The sequence below is a fragment of the Coregonus clupeaformis genome, chromosome 16 (genome assembly GCF_020615455.1).
Source record: "Coregonus clupeaformis isolate EN_2021a chromosome 16, ASM2061545v1, whole genome shotgun sequence".
Lineage (NCBI taxonomy): Eukaryota > Metazoa > Chordata > Actinopteri > Salmoniformes > Salmonidae > Coregonus > Coregonus clupeaformis.
In genome coordinates this window covers 25,811,208-25,827,404 of record NC_059207.1, presented here as the reverse complement: position 1 = coordinate 25,827,404, position 16,197 = coordinate 25,811,208, and the positions used below count along the sequence as shown (strand labels likewise).

Here is a 16,197-nt window from a genome sequence, read left to right as displayed (position 1 = left end):
CCCTTTAATGGAACTTGCTGCAGCAGTGCGTGTTGAAAGGATGCTGGTTACAGAGCTATAGCTTCCACTGGAGGAATCTACATTTTGGACAGACAGTGAATTTGTCTTGAAGTACATCAAGAACGAGATCAACGTTTTCAGACGTTTGTGGCAAACCAGGTAATCACTATCAGAGAAGTGTCAGATGTCACGCAGTGGAGACATGTTAACACCAAGGTCAACGCTGCAGACCATGCCTCAAGGGGTCTGACAGCTGATGCCTTCCTGAAGTGTGAGAGTTAGAGCAGTGGCCAAGTCTTTCTTCAAACAGAAGAACAGGAATGGCTAAATCCTCTCGTTGAACTCTCCCCCATCTGCCCAGATTATCCTTAGGTCAAGAAGAGCAAAGTGACCATGAACACAATCGACAAGAAAGAAAAAGATGCTACCAGCACCTTTATAAACCATTTCTCAACTTGGAGCAGCCTGAAAAGAGCAGTGGCATGGTTTCTCCAACTAAAGAACTTGCTCTTACAGCTGAGCAGAAAATAAAGGATGTACAGATCAGTCAAAGCTCAAGAACCAGATTAAGACAAACAGAGCAGTTTGATTGAAGCTGATATCAAGAAGGTAAAAGAAGCCATGAGTGCTTACAAACTCTGAGTACAGGCCATGACAAATGCAGAGGTTGCAGTTGTGCGCTTCTGTCAGGAGCAAGGACTTTCAGAGGAAATTGTAACTCTGCAGAAAGGGATCATGGGAAGAGTCCTAGAAGCAAGAACTGTCTCGAGGGCTAGTCCGAAGTGTCCGTCACCAGACAAAAACCAACATCCTAGAACGACCAATCAGCAAAGGATGCTTATTGGTGGAAGCTTCAGACTGAAAGATTGACTTTAAGACTAGACTGACCAAAACATCTACAGACTTGACAAACCTGTTCCAGTCTTCTCTTTCAGATCAAGCTCAAATTATATACATATTTGCATTTGTTTTACATGAAGAGCGTCACATGCATGTACACCAGTGTTTCCCAACTCCAGTCCTCGAGTATCCCCAACAGTACACATTTGTGTTGTGACCCACACAAGCACACCTGATTCTACTTGTCAATTAATCGTCAAGCCCTTGACAAGTTGAATCAGGTGTTTTTGTCCGGGGCTACAACAAAAATGTGTGCTGTTGTGGGTATTCGAGGACCGGAGTTGGGAAACACTGATGTACACGAAGAACATGCATTTGTTCATGAAGATACACAATACACATACACGAAGAACACATGGACCCTGAAGAATGATGTATTGTCATTTTCTTTTGGCTCTTTTTTTATTTAAATTGTTATTGTTATGCATCACGCCAGTAACTAACGGGGCAGGTGTGTAAGAGCCATTTTTATATAAAATACATTGTATTAGAATTATGTAAGAATTATAAATGTATCGAATATTATTTGCAAAATAAAATGTTTGTTTATAGAAACCCCATTTTATTTTGGTTATTGTGCCACCTGCTGGCCATTTAAGTTACCACAATTTAGAACCGGATTTAAGGGGGTTAACTGGGGAGATGGCAGAAGTCAGATAATTGCAACAGGTGGAACTGACTGTGATAGACAGTTTTATAATGTGTCCTATTACGCATATTCATATATCTTTGATTTACTATTTTGTTGGATATTCTTTGTACCTTTTTTAGTTTGCTTTTTGCCACCATTATCATCCTGAAATCTGTTCAATAATCTGGAAACAATCAATGCCTTCATTACCCAAACCTTGGAACTGTGTGACAAACCAGCCTATGAGTAGTACATGTGTGATAATTGCGATGAAGAAATCTCAAGTTGTTTTATTGGAAGATATGCATTGGATTGGATATGAGTTGGAACCTACTAGTATTTTGGCATTTGAATAGAATTGCCAAATTAGAATCTTTGGAACTGAAGCCATAATGCTTTTAATGTATTACAGTACCTACATGCTTGTCTGCAGTACGCTTTGTAAGACTTCACTTCTGTGTCAGCTTTATGCGTCATTACATCGCAACTTGGTATACGTTCACCCCACTGAGTAAGGTGATACAGTGGAAGGCAGAGGGAGATGTGTTCGTCCAGACTGTGTTCACTAACCCACCCAGTTCCTGTAGCTGGAGCTGGAGCTGAGTAGGCTATGTGTCAGATTGTCGCTCTACCTTTTTTTACATCCTGTGGCATCTGGTCTTTCTCACTCTCTCACTCCTCTCCTCCCTTGGCCTCATCTGTTCTTTTTTTAAATAACTTATATTTTATATTTTTTTCAAGCATAGATTTACAGCACAACAATTCATTATAGAGGTAGTGGAAACATCATTATTAGCATTATCATTATTATTGTCCACATCCCTTACCCATTTCCTAAACTACCTTGAGTCAGTATGTGTGATCTCTGACAGCAGTGGGGTCTGGGTTCGCTGCGTGTCCAGCCCCCATACCCTTTCCCAACCACTGTGTAGTGCGTGTCAGTACTATGCGTCTGTGCGGCCTCATCTGTTCATCCTCCTCTCCCTAAGAGCACTGCCAGCTGCCTGTTGTTTTCTCTCTTCCTCTCTACCACTCTCTCTCCCTCTCTTTCTGTTGGACCTGTGTGAGTTATAAAGTCTGATAGGCAGGACTGAGCTTTCCAAGATGTTGCAGTGCCTTTTGCATCTGTTGAGCTACAAACACACACACACACACACACACACACACACACACACACACACACACACACACAGACACAGACACAGACACAGACAGTGATACAAGCTCAGCTCGTCTGGTCAGGCTGCCCTCTTTAAACCAGACCTCATAATGCTGAGAATTTTCTCAGAATTTTGCCACTTTAGAAGTAATTCTCATCATTTCCTCATCATGTCCTACCTTAGTTCTTATCAGTTCTCATCCAAAGCTACAGTCAGTATATTAAAATATGAATAGAAACTTTCGATGTTGAAATAACCACATACAAACAAGAGCGAAAGAGGAGGAAAGAAAGAGGTGAAGTCAGAGATGGAGGAAGCTCGGGACAGATTTCTCTAGAGCCAATTAAGCGTTGGGAGGAGTCCATTGGCCCTGGTTATCACAATGCTCTTAGTAGTATGATGTTGCACCTAGATGCTGATCTAATTCCAGTTTTGCCCTTCCTCCTCCTAATGGTTAGGATTTGGGCAGGGGTAAACTGATCCTAGATCTGTGTTTAAGGTAATCTTCTATACCCAGAGCTTATTAGGGTTTAACTCTGATCTGGAAGACACTGGACCCTCTGTGGAAAAGAGTGATTGGGAAATTCACCTTTTCTCGCCAAAATCAACTCCAATCAAAGAAACCCAGTAAGAACACCCCCCGGCAGGGTCCGAGAATGTGCAGTTTTATAGCTAATCTCATGCTATTTTACACATTTTGCCATGAGGCTGAGAGAAAATTTTGCTGTTTTAGAGCTCAGGGATTCTTGAAAGTCAGGACAATCTCAACTTTTTTCCCATAAATATTTGTCTTAATATTAACCAAATGATAAATATACTGTACATTTTGATAGACCAAAGTATCAGCTATCACACCATGTAAAGAAACAACGAATGATTATTTTCAGAAAATGCAACTAACTGGGTTCATGTCAAATCCTTCAGACACCATAAAAGGCATTTAATTTGTAAAATGATTGTCCAATAAGTGTTTAAATGCCTTGATTGTTTAATTCTAACATTATTTTTGTTTTGTTTTATAGCACTATTAAGTGCTTTACGGCTAAATTAGCATTTTGGCATGCTTTCCAAGATTTAGAACATAAAACAACATTTATGAAGCAAATATTATCCCTTAGGTCTAGCACAGCAAATACTTCAATTGTTTAAGCATACAGTGCATTCGGAAAGTATTCAGGCCCCTTGACTCAGACCCACATGTTGTTACGTTACAGCCTTATTCTAAAATGGATTCAATTATTTTGTTTTTCTCACAATCTCCACACAATACCCCATAATGACAAAGCAAAAACAGGTTTTCAGACATTTTAGCAAATTCATAAAATAAAAAAAAACTGAAATATCACATTACTCAGTACTTTGTTGAAGCACCTTTGGCAGCGATTACAACCTCGAGTCTTCTTGGGTATGACGCTACAAGCTTGGCACACCTGTATTTGGGGAGTTTCTCCATTCTTCTCTGCAGATCCTCTCAAGCTCTGTCAGGTTGGATGGGGAGCGTTGCTGCACAGCTATTGTCAGGTCTCTCCAGAGATGTTAGATAGGGTTCAAGTCCGGTCTCTGGCTGGGCCACTCAAGGACATTCAGAGACTTGTCCCGAAGCCACTCCTGCATTGTTTTGGCTGTCTGCTTAGGGTTGTTGTCCTGTTGGAAGGTGAACCTTCGCCCCAGTCTGAAGTCCTGAGCGCTCTGGAGCAGGTTTTCATCAAGGAACTCTCTGTACTTTGCTCCATTCAGCTTTCCCTCGATCCTGACTAGTCTCCCAGTCCCTGCCACTGAAAAATATCCCCACAGCATGATGCTGCCACCACCAAGTTTTAGAAACATCTCAAGGATGATCAATGGAAACAGGATGCACCTGAGCTCAATTTCTAATCTCATAGCAGTAGTCCCCTGTAGCTCAGCTGGTAGAGCATGGCGCTTGCAACGCCAGGGTTGTGGGTTCATTTCCCACGGGGGGACAGTATGAAAATGTATGCACTCACTAAGTCGCTCTGGATAAAAATGTCTGCTAAATGACTAAAATGTTTTAAAAAATAGCAAAGGGTCTGGATGCTTATGTAAATAAGGTATTTCTGTTTATTAATTTTAATACATTTGCAAAAATTTATAAAAACCAGTTTTCTCTTTGTTATCATGGGGTATTGTGTGTAGATTGATGAATAAAAAATAAATATTTAATCAATTTTAGAATAAGGCTGTAACATAACAAAATGTGGTAAAAGGGAAGGGGTCTGAATATTTTCCGAATGTATGTTGCAGAACAGTGATTACAATATTTTTTCTGAATATTGAAAACAATTGATCTAAGGGGGTAAGCCATCAGTGACGGAGTGGTCTTGTTGCACTACATGAGGACCTGAATAATGGGGCCCTTATGGTATAGCTGATCCTGCTCATTCCTTATTAATTTAGGATTTTATACAAATCTGACGGTGTTGGCCAAATCTCCGGACACATCTTTTAGTTTTGAGATAAATATTATTTAAAGTCACAGAGGGCTATTGCTAGAAACAACATACTGTATGCACATTTTTCAGTTAATATCCATGATCCAATATCCAGAATTTTAAACACTTCTTTTGGTGAGTTTGAAATTGGGATCCTTTGGTCCGGACAAGGGCATTACCATGCATAGAGCCGACATGGAAATTAATAAATATTTTCCCTTATAAAATTCCTCTAAATGTAAATGTTAAGCTCAAATAATGCAACAATATCAATTTGTTCAACTATCAAAATAAAGTTTCCCTGCCAGATAAGGATTGTTCCGACATTCAAGAATCCCTGAGCAAATTTCCTGCTATTCTACACATTTTGCCATGAGGCTCAGATCATTTCCTGTAGTAATAATAATAAAATAAATTCATGGCTTATGACGTGTTCATATGCTATTTGGGGGGCCCAACCCCCTGTGGGGGTGGGTTCCACGCCAGTGAAACAACCGCCACTAGCTATATTCTCAAGACACAAAACTGATGAGCAGTAAGTGTGATTTGTTTGCTGGGGTCAGAGTTGTTGGAATGTGTTCCGAGTCGTGACTTTCCCTGGCAAGAGGGCAAAGGACAAAGGTGGCTTTAGGTCAGTAATTAAGTGCATTTGGTTATCGTGTGGGTGGTGGAATTGCTATGGTGGTGACGGCACAAGCAGCATAGCAGAGACTGTGTGTTATGGTGGTGTGTAGAATGACTGTGTTGGTGGTACAAGCAGTAGAGCAGAGACCACCAGCTAGCTAATTGCCTTGTGAGCCTAGAGAGGTGAAGGGTTGACAGACTTTTGCTGCCCCAGTCTAAGCTCTGTCGTGTGTGTGTGTGTCTGTGAGAGAAGGGGGGCTAACATCCCCTGTTATCTCCCCCTCGGTGCGGGAACCAGTCGACCCAGTCAGCTCCACACTGTCCGTCAGTCTGTCTGTCTGCTTGCCCTTACCCCTTCCAGTGGCTATTTCGGTGGGGTTTTCCCAAAACTGGGAGAGAATTAAAAAAGGTATGATTCGGTTCAAAAGTGGAGTAGAGTGAAGTTGCCCCTAGTAGAGTGAAGTTGCCTCTAGATGCTGACCTTCCCCCCAATAATGGTTAAGGTTAGGATTTGGTGACGGGGAGCTGATCCTAGATCTGTACTTAGGGGAAACTTCATAATGGAGCTTTCATAAGTATATTATTGGTTATCAGTTAGCCTATACACCTCAGTAGTAAACCATTAGAACTCGTTGGGTGAAATTGTGCGATCATAATTTTGTTGCTTGACAGACGATCAGACCATTTCAATCAATAAGCTGGTTATTTCAGATTCATAAACTACCTATAAACGAATAAGTCTATTTATCTAACGAAACTAATGTGAAGCACTTCGACTGACATGATGTCCCACAAACCAGGCTGCCTGGGTGGACTTTTAGGAGCACTGCGGCAGAGAGGGTGGGGTTCATGAGTATTTTGGGGTGGTGGTTGGGAGGGAGGAAGGGGGGCAGTGTTTCTGGGAAAGGGGAGCATCAGGTGGGCAGCACTAATGCGGTGGAATGCAGAGATTCCACAGTGGCTTTGTGGAGGGCCCGTGTCACTGAGACAACCCCATAGGACCCTGGGAATCAACGGGACAGGCGGCACTTTGAAAGCCCAGGCATGGTTCTCTTTCTCTCACTCGCTTGCACTGAGGCCTCTTCAAACACACTCTCCTCTCTCTCTCTCTCTCTCTCTCTCTCTCTCTCTCTCTCTCTCTCTCTCTCTCTCTCTCTCTCTCTCTCTCTCTCTCTCTCTCTCTCTCTCTCGCTCTCTCTCGCTCTCTCTCTCTCTCTCTCTCTCTGCGGTGTACCATCAGGAGTGTGGGGTTGAGCATGAGAGAGAAGTGAGAGAGCGAGAGATTGGATCCAGTTATGGTATATTTCGTCTCGTTCTTCACAATTGGCCAGGCTGTATAGATTCCAGGCTTGTGTTTGCAGCTGTGTGTGTAACAGATGTATATCGTACTCTCCTTGCGTTGTGTTTTCTCCTAATAAATCACATCAACCAGTGGTCCCAGTTGAGCATCATTTATTTATGTTGTTAAATACCTGTAGCTCAGCTGGTAGAGCACGGCGCTTGTAACGCCAAGGTAGTGGGTTCGATCCCCGGGACCACCCATACACAAAAAATTTATGCACGCATGACTGTAAGTCGCTTTGGATAAAAGCGTCTGCTAAATGGCATATTATTATTATTATTAAATGGGAAACAGCATGTTAGTTGTGCAGAGCTTAACGATATTGATGGCTGTCGATGGCAAAATCCCTTGCATCACATTTTCATACTGGGCGAACAAAATACAAAAATACAATACAAAATATAACGTGTAAATACCTGTTGTTAAATGGGAAACAGCACGTTAGTTGTGCAGAGCTTAACGATATTGATGGCTGTCGATGGCAAAATCTGTAGCATGAAGGCAACTGTGTTAGCAGTGGGCTCATGTGACCATTATGTCGGTGTATGCTAGCTAACACACTTATCTACAGCAATCATATGCCAAAGCACATCCCAGAAAGCCCCTCAATCCCTAACAGGTACCATATACCCACACATGTATAAATCAGTAACGTACAGCAACCTTGTACACATTGTAAAATATAAAACAGTATTCAGAACATGACCTACCCCTTGCATCATATTTTCATACTGGGAAGAACTGACGTTCGCGATCTCCCCCTAGATGCAAGCGGGGCCAATCACAACACGCCTTATTGTCATCAGAGTTGAACCAACCAATAAGAATGCTTGAACATTAAATACACATTTCTTTAGAGGCAAGTGGAAACATAACCAACCCTGTTACATGTGCACCTGCCTCTGTTATACTGGAAACCTATCCATCTCTAATCATATTAGCCTTCTTGAGTGCTTTCAAGTTCAATTCCATTTTGCTGTGACATTTTACTGTGTGTGAGTGGTGTCTGTTTGCGCTTGCTCACGTGTCTGTGCCTCTGTCTGTCTGTTTGTCTGCCTGTCTGTCTGTGTGTTTTATTTATGAGGCTTGTTTGACCTATTTTACTTCAGTCATCTGTGTGTCTAGCTCTGTCCCTGATTGCACATGGAGACTGGGGAGCTTTGATCAGATCAGCCATCTCCCTAATAGAGCTCCACCCTCACTCTAAAGGTGTAAATCGCCACTTTAACGTGGAGCTGTCACGGTTTACTAAGCCAGAACCCAGAAGCAGACCAGGACAAGGTAAGTGGTGTCAAAGGTGAGTGTTTATTTAACTGATCCACGGGTGATGTTGAATAATCCAGGGAACAGAGCGGGCGGCGTGGATGAGTTGTAGAGGGTGCAGTGGTTGGTCCAATGATGGCTCGGCAGCCGCCGACCATCAGGCAGAGGTTGGGTGAAGGTTCCGGACGAGTGACTGTAGGGAGAACAAAACGGAGGTAAGCATACAACCAGCAAACAAGGTGCAAAACAACAAAACTAATGCTCTAAGCTCTAGGACTGATCCGCTGATAAACATACTGTTCATGGCTAACGATCCGGCAGGGAATGGATGTCAGGTCAGAGCTTATGAAGGTGATGATCAGGGCCAGGTGTGCAGATTGCTGATGGAATGCAGGTGTGGAAATCAGGAGAGCTCCCGCCTAGCAACGTAGCCCGGCAACCAGGCAGGGAGCGTTCCAGAACCCTCGGGAAACTGGAGATCCCGGATAGAAAAACTAATACACATACAGGAACCGACTCAGACTGCCGGAATCGTTACAGTACCCCCCCTCCGACGAACGCCACCGGGCGGACTCCCCGGAGCGCCAGGATGGAGGCGGTAGAAGTCACGAATGAGGTCAGCATCTAGGATCTGTCGCCGCGGAATCCAACTCCTCTCTTCAGGACCATACCCCTCCCAGTCCACGAGATACTGGAAACCCCGGCCCCGCCGTCTGGAATCCATGATGCGTCGCACCGTGTAGGCAGGACCACCTCCGATCATCCGAGGAGGAGGAGGAGGAGGCGGAGGAGGCAACAGAGGACTGAGGAAAACAGGCTTGAGGCAGGAGACATGAAAGGTGGGATGGACTCTGAGCGTCCTCGGTAGTTTGAGTCGAACTGCCACCGGATTGATCACCTTCTCCACCACAAACGGACCAATGAACTTCGGTAACAACTTCCTAGACTCAGTCCGTAAAGGAAGATCCCGTGTGGCCAACCAGACCCTATCTCCGATGGTATAGGTGGGAGCGGGGATCCGGCGACGATTCGCCTGGAGCTGATACCGGTCCGAAACTCTAAGGAGTGCCTTTCTGGCCCGATGCCAGGTCCGGTGGCAACGACGAATATGGGCCTGAACAGAGGGCACTGAGAGCTCCTTCTCCTGAGAAGGGAACAAGGGAGGTTGGTAGCCATACAGGCACTGGAAGGGAGACATCCCAGTGGCAGATGTAGGGGAGAGTATTGTGGGCATACTCAACCCAAGGCAACTGAGAGACCCAGGAGGTGGGGTTGGAAGAGACAAGGCAGCGTAGCGTGGATTCCATCTTCTGGTTGGCTCTCTCCGCCTGACCATTAGATTGGGGGTGAAAACCAGATGTGAGACTGACTGTAGCTCCAATGGCCAAACAGAAGGACTTCCAGACAGCAGAGGTAAACTGAGGGCCACGGTCGGAAACGATATCACTGGGCAAACCGTGGACCCTGAAAACCTCCCTAACCAGGATCTCGGACGTCTCCGAGGCAGAGGGAAGCTTGGCAATTGGCACAAAGTGGGCGAACTTGCTGAATCTGTCCACGATAGTCAGAACGACCGTGTTCCCCTCAGAAGAGGGCAACCCAGTGACAAAGTCCAGGGCCAGATGCGACCATGGTCGCGGGGAATAGGAAGGGGGTGAAGTAGTCCAGAGCTGGGCCGATTGGTACTCTTATTCTGCGCACACACTGGACAGGCAGCAACAAAACCCCGAGTATCCTCGGCCATGGCAGGCCACCAAAAACGTCTGCGAAGAAACGCCATCGTCCGAGCCACGCCAGGGTGACAAGCCATCTTGCTGGCGTGGGACCATTTGAGGACAGCAGGACGAACCGACTCAGGCACAAACAACCGACTGGGTGGACCGTTACCGGGACCGGGCTGCGTCCGAAGGGCCGCCATCACCTCCTCCTCAATCTTCCACATAACTGCTCCCACGACGCAGTTCCGGGGGAGAATTGTCTCGGTCTTGGACCCACTCTCTTCCGTCTTGGAGAACATCCGGGACAAGGCGTCCGCCTTGCCGTTCTTAGATCCAGGTCGGAACGTCAGGGAAAAATTGAATCGTCCGAAAAACAACGCCCACCTGGCCTGACGGGAGTTGAGACGTCTAGCCGATTGCACGTAAGCAAGATTCTTGTGGTCAGTCCAGACAATAAACGGTTGCTCCGCCCCCTCCAACCAGTGGCGCCACTCCTCCAAGGCAAGTTTCACCGCGAGAAGCTCCCGGTTGCCCACATCGTAGTTCCTCTCCGCAGGCGAAAGGCGACGAGAGTAGTAGGCGCAGGGATGGAGTTTACTGTCCGTGGAGCATCGCTGCGACAGGATGGCGCCAACTCCCACATCAGACGCGTCCACTTCAACGACGAACTGACGGGCCGTGTCCGGTTGAGAGAGAATCGGTGCGTTGGTGAATCGTCTCTTCAAATCCAGAAACGCTCGATCCGCCTCCGGATTCCACTTGAAGGTCCTGATACTGGAAGTCAAGGCAGTTAACGGAGCGGCCACACGGCTGTAATCCCGGATGAATCTGCGGTAGAAATTCGCAAACCCCAAAAATCTCTGGAGCTGCAATCTCGTACCGGGCTGGGCCCATTCCAGAACCGCTCTAACCTTCTCCTGGTCCATCCTAATCTCTCCCCTGGAGATGATGTACCCGAGAAAGGATGTCGTGTGGGCGTGAAACTCGCACTTCTCGGCCTTCACGAACAGGCGATTCTCCAACAATCGCTGCAGAACCTGCCGGACATGCTGGACGTGGTCGGAAGGTTCCTTCGAGAAGATCAGAATGTCATCCAGGTAAACAAACACAAAGAGACCGATCATATCTCTCAGGACGTCGTTCACCATACTCTGGAATACCGCTGGAGCATTGGTCAGTCCAAACGGCATCACCTGATACTCGAAGTGACCCATCGGTGTATTGAAACCCGTCAACCACTCGTCCCCCTCTCTGATCCGGACCATGTGATACGCATTGCGTAGGTCTAGTTTGGTGAACACCGTAGCACCCTGTAAGGAGTCGAAGGCAGAGCTCATCAAGGGCAGGGGATACTTGTTCTTGACCGTGATGTCATTCAACCCCCGATAATCAATACACGGTCGAAGAGAGCCATCCTTCTTACCCACAAAGAAGAATCCTGCCCCCAGGGGTGATGACGAGGGACGAACGAGACCAGCAGCTAGGGACTCCTTGATGTAGGTCTCCAAAGCCTCACGTTCAGGTCGGGAGATACTGTATAACCTTCCCTTGGGGTAGACAGCTCCAGGGAACAGGTTGATGGCACAATCATATGGTCGGTGGGGAGGGAGTGACAGAGCCTTCTGCTTACTGAACACTTTCCCCAAATCGTGATATGTCTCGGGGAACCAGGGACAAATCTGGGGGTTTAGCCTCAATCACCTGACTGGGAACCGAATGGGGACAGGCAGTCTTGAGACAGTTAGCATGACAATCAAGGCTGCAACTCGTTACCTTGCCCGTCACCCAATCGAACGTGGGATTGTGTTCCTTCAGCCAGGGGTATCCAAGGACCAGAGGAACATGGGAAGACGGCAGAATGAAGAATGAAATCATCTCAGAATGATTCCCCGACAACAGCATCTTAACCGGTTCAGTCCTCATCGTGATACGTGCCAGACTACTGCCGTTCAGAGTGGTCGCTTCAATGGCTTCCGGCAATTGCTCCTTGGAAAGCCCCAGCTGTTCCACCAACTCGGCATCAAGAAAGCTTCCATCGGCACCTGAATCGATAAAAGCGTTAATCGCTAAGCTCTGATTCCTGTTCATAAGGGTAGCCGGGAAACGGGGTCTGACAGAGGTATTGAGAGGTCGAAACTGGCTCGCTAAAAGTCCTCCCAACTTTAGCGAGCCGCGCAGTTTGACGACCGCCGGGAACAGGTGGCGAGGTAATGTCCCAAACCACCACAGTAGAGGCAACAGTTAGTCCTACGTCTGAGTTGGCGTTCCTCCTTGGTTAACCCGTGCCGCCCTACTTGCATTGGTTCAGAATCGGGAGACAGGACCTCTCCACTAATCCTGTGTGGTGGACGATGATCGACGTATTCTGGTCCAATCACCGACCCGACTGGAACCTGAGAAGCTGATCGATTGGACGGAACCCATTGCTTCTCCCTCCTTCGCTCTCGGACTCGATTATCCACCCGAATAGACAAGGCTACCAAGCTGTCCAGGTCACTAGGCTCGGATAGGAGATCAACTCATCCTTGAGCTGCTCCGACAGACCCTGGTAAAAGGCCGCTTGCAGAGACTCCTCATTCCACCCACTCTCCACAGCCAACGTCTTGAACTCGATCACGAAGTCGGCCACGCTGCGAGTTCCTTGGCGAAGCGAAAACAGGCGCCTAGCTGCGTCCCTCCCTCGGACGGAATGGTCGAAGAGCTTCCTCATCTCGGCCGTGAACCCCTGGTATGAAGCCATGCAGGGGTCCTGTCGTTCCCAAACGGCTGAAGCCCACTCCAGCGCTCGACCACGCAGCAACTCAATCACAAAGGCTATCCTAGCCTTGTCTGTGGCATAAGAGTAGGGCTGTAGATCGAACACTAACCCACACTGCATAAGGAAAGAACGGCATCTTCCCAGCTCCCCCTCATATTTATCCGGCGTCGGAACCTTGGGCTCACGGAAGGACACAGCTCCAGAAGCGGCAGGCGAGATGGGTGAAACCGGTAGTGGATCCTCCACCGGAAACTTGCGCTGGTTCTGGACCTCCGTCAGACCGGTAGAAAGGTTCCGAACTGCCAACGCGATCTCCTGTAGCTCCGTGCTATGATGGCCCAACATCTTCTCCTGATGGGAAATGGCATGGCGAACAGAGTCCAGGTCCGCTGGGTTCATACTGGCCGGATCGTTCTGTCACGGTTTACTAAGCCAGAACCCAGAAGCAGACCAGGACAAGGTAAGTGGTGTCAAAGGTGAGTGTTTATTTAACTGATCCACGGGTGATGTTGAATAATCCAGGGAACAGAGCGGGCGGCGTGGATGAGTTGTAGAGGGTGCAGTGGTTGGTCCAATGATGGCTCGGCAGCCGCCGACCATCAGGCAGAGGTTGGGTGAAGGTTCCGGACGAGTGACTGTAGGGAGAACAAAACGGAGGTAAGCATACAACCAGCAAACAAGGTGCAAAACAACAAAACTAATGCTCTAAGCTCTAGGACTGATCCGCTGATAAACATACTGTTCATGGCTAACGATCCGGCAGGGAATGGATGTCAGGTCAGAGCTTATGAAGGTGATGATCAGGGCCAGGTGTGCAGATTGCTGATGGAATGCAGGTGTGGAAATCAGGAGAGCTCCCGCCTAGCAACGTAGCCCGGCAACCAGGCAGGGAGCGTTCCAGAACCCTCGGGAAACTGGAGATCCCGAGCAGAAAAACTAATACACATACAGGAACCGACTCAGACTGCCGGAATCGTTACAGGAGCCTTGATTGCTGCCAGGTCTAGGGCACTGGGAGGGATGTGTCGGGCTCTTTCTCAGTTCACCTTTCCTCGATTCCTTGGGTACTCTATCCTTGCCTCCTTCTCAAAATGTATTAGAGGGAAAAGACATTGAGACATTGGATTGAGACATTGGATCTTTTCATTCAATATGCTTTGAAAAGGAGGCAAGGAGAGAGGACACACATTGAGAAAGAGTCTGTAATTACTTCTGGTGATCTGGGGAGCGGCTTGATTAAGTGCAGTTGATTGATGTGCGTGTGTGCGCTGTTTGTGTGCGCATCATGTCTGCGTGATCATTCATTAACGCATCTATAGCCCTGTGTGTCTGCCCTGAGTGTGGGTTCATATAATGTGTGTGACCCAATATACAGATAGCCATGCGGTTATAGCCTCTTGACATTGCCAAAGCCCTGCATGTCAACCCCTCCAGATGAATAGGTCATAGATTAGGAGTGGTTTAGAAGTGCTCTCTGTGTACCGCTGGGATTCAGATCCATCCGTAATGTGGGATCAGCCTGTATGTCACGCTAGTAAAGTAATGAAGCGCTCTTTTCATGCCCATGAAGTCGTTTTTATTTTCCAGACTGTCATCATACACCATGCCACTATTTCTCTTTTCTCTCTCTCTCAAGTCTATGGACTGTATCTGAATGTGTGATCATACAGAGAATGAGAGCATGAATGTCAGTTTTACACTTTGTGATCTCCAAACGCAAGCAAACCATTTTTTCAACAGTACACATTGCAGACCTTTTTTTAGATATACATTTTTTATTTTGTTCTGTAACATTTGGCATTAGTGAACAAACCCCAGTTCAAAGGAGGTTAATGTAACCCACAGCAGCTGATGCCGATGCCGATGCCAGCTGACTTAAACTGATTTGTTCACACCATACGCCACACTTCCTCTCCCCATACCTGTGTGTGTGTGTGTGTGTTTGTGTGTGTGTCTCTCTCTCTCTCTCTCTCTCTCTATCCCTCTCTCTCTCTCTCCCCAGCAGGTATTGACAGTGTGGTTGGTCTATTGGCTTACTGTAACCTCTCTCCTCCACTGATCAATCACCCCCTCTCTCTCTCTCCCCAGTAGCCATTGACTGTGTGGTGGGGCCGTGGGGTCCGTGGTCCCCCTGTACCTCACCGTGTGGGGTGGGGAGCACTGAGAGGAGTCGCCTAGTAACCATACCTCCTAGAAATGGAGGCACACCCTGCCCAGACCTCAAACAACGCCGGGGATGCTTCGGACACAATGCCATATGCATCTCCGCTAAAGGTGTGTGTGTGTGAAGTCCTCACAAGGATAGTAAAACAAGTGGGGACATTTCACCGGTCCCACAAGGAAAAAGGCTATGTTAGGGTTAGGGATAGGGGTTTGGGTTTGGGGTTGAGGTTGAGGTTGAGGTTAGGGTTAAGGTTAGGTTTAGGTTACGGTTTAGGGCTAGGTTTAGTTTTAGGGGTTAAGGAAAATAAGATTTTGAATGGGAATCAATTGTTTGGTCCCCACAAGGATAGTAAAACAAATGAGTGTGTCCAAGTCTGCACAGTTTCTATGTGTTATGTAAAACACTGTCCACTCTTAAACTTACTCAATTTGATATTAAAATCTTAATATTCACAGAGGAATATTCTGATGGCAGTTTGTCCATCAGCACAATGGTAACAAACATTAGAATACAGCTGCTCCTATTCAAACCTTATCTTCAACAGCTGTGGTTTGTCTGACCTACAGTATGTGGCACATCCCAGAGCAGAATCTCTTTCCCCATAGTATAACTTCAAACTCCAGATAAAGAGTACTCCGAACTTCATTATTAAAGCAGCTTGTCTCGGTGTAAAAGCATGGACATTTCTCCAAGGTTTTTGGAATTGATGTCTTAAGGTGTGTATGTGTGTCTGCGCGCGTGTGAGTGTGTGCGTATGCGTGTGTGTGTGTTACATTGTTGTCACTCCTTCCTTTCAGAGGTGGCCAAAATCCTGCCTGACTCGTTCAAGAGGAACTTTAAGGACCCCTGGAGACGACCACACATGCTGATGAAGGAAGAGAAGCCCAGGTAGGATGCCTAATGGCAAAAACACAATAACAACAAATTACTACTGAACTCCAATTTCTCTGTAGCATGGTCAGTGATAGACATGGGACCACCAATCTCATGTCCTCAAATTTGCCCTACCATGGGTCTAACTCAGGAGTATTCAAATCTGAGCCTCTAAGAAAACCAGCCTCTACTGCTGGTTTTCTGTTCTACCTGTCCTAGGTCTAAAGCATTCCTTGATTAGAGGGGAAGAATGAAAATCAGCAGTGGAACTAGGTCCAGATTAGAATTTGCCTGTCAGTCAGTCAGTCAGTTAC

The 16,197-nt window shown here is 46.8% G+C and overlaps 1 protein-coding gene across 3 annotated transcripts in view; it reads left to right on the top strand.

The window, feature by feature from the left end:
- si:dkey-178e17.3 (somatomedin-B and thrombospondin type-1 domain-containing protein) overlaps positions 1-16,197 on the top strand; it is a 47,241-nt gene that overhangs the window by 24,314 nt on the left and 6,730 nt on the right. The window contains exons 1-3 of one of the 3 annotated variants that reach the window (XR_006003735.1): positions 5,700-5,772; positions 14,938-15,120; positions 15,808-15,898. Coding sequence is in view for 2 of the 3 variants with exons in the window: in XM_041900524.1 (XP_041756458.1) it covers positions 14,935-15,120; positions 15,808-15,898 (277 nt within the window). In the remaining variant the exon portion in view is untranslated. Of the gene's footprint in view, positions 1-5,699; positions 5,773-14,934; positions 15,121-15,807; positions 15,899-16,197 lie in introns of those variants that run through there. The other 2 variants (XM_041900525.1, XM_041900524.1) reach the window with 2 other exon arrangements.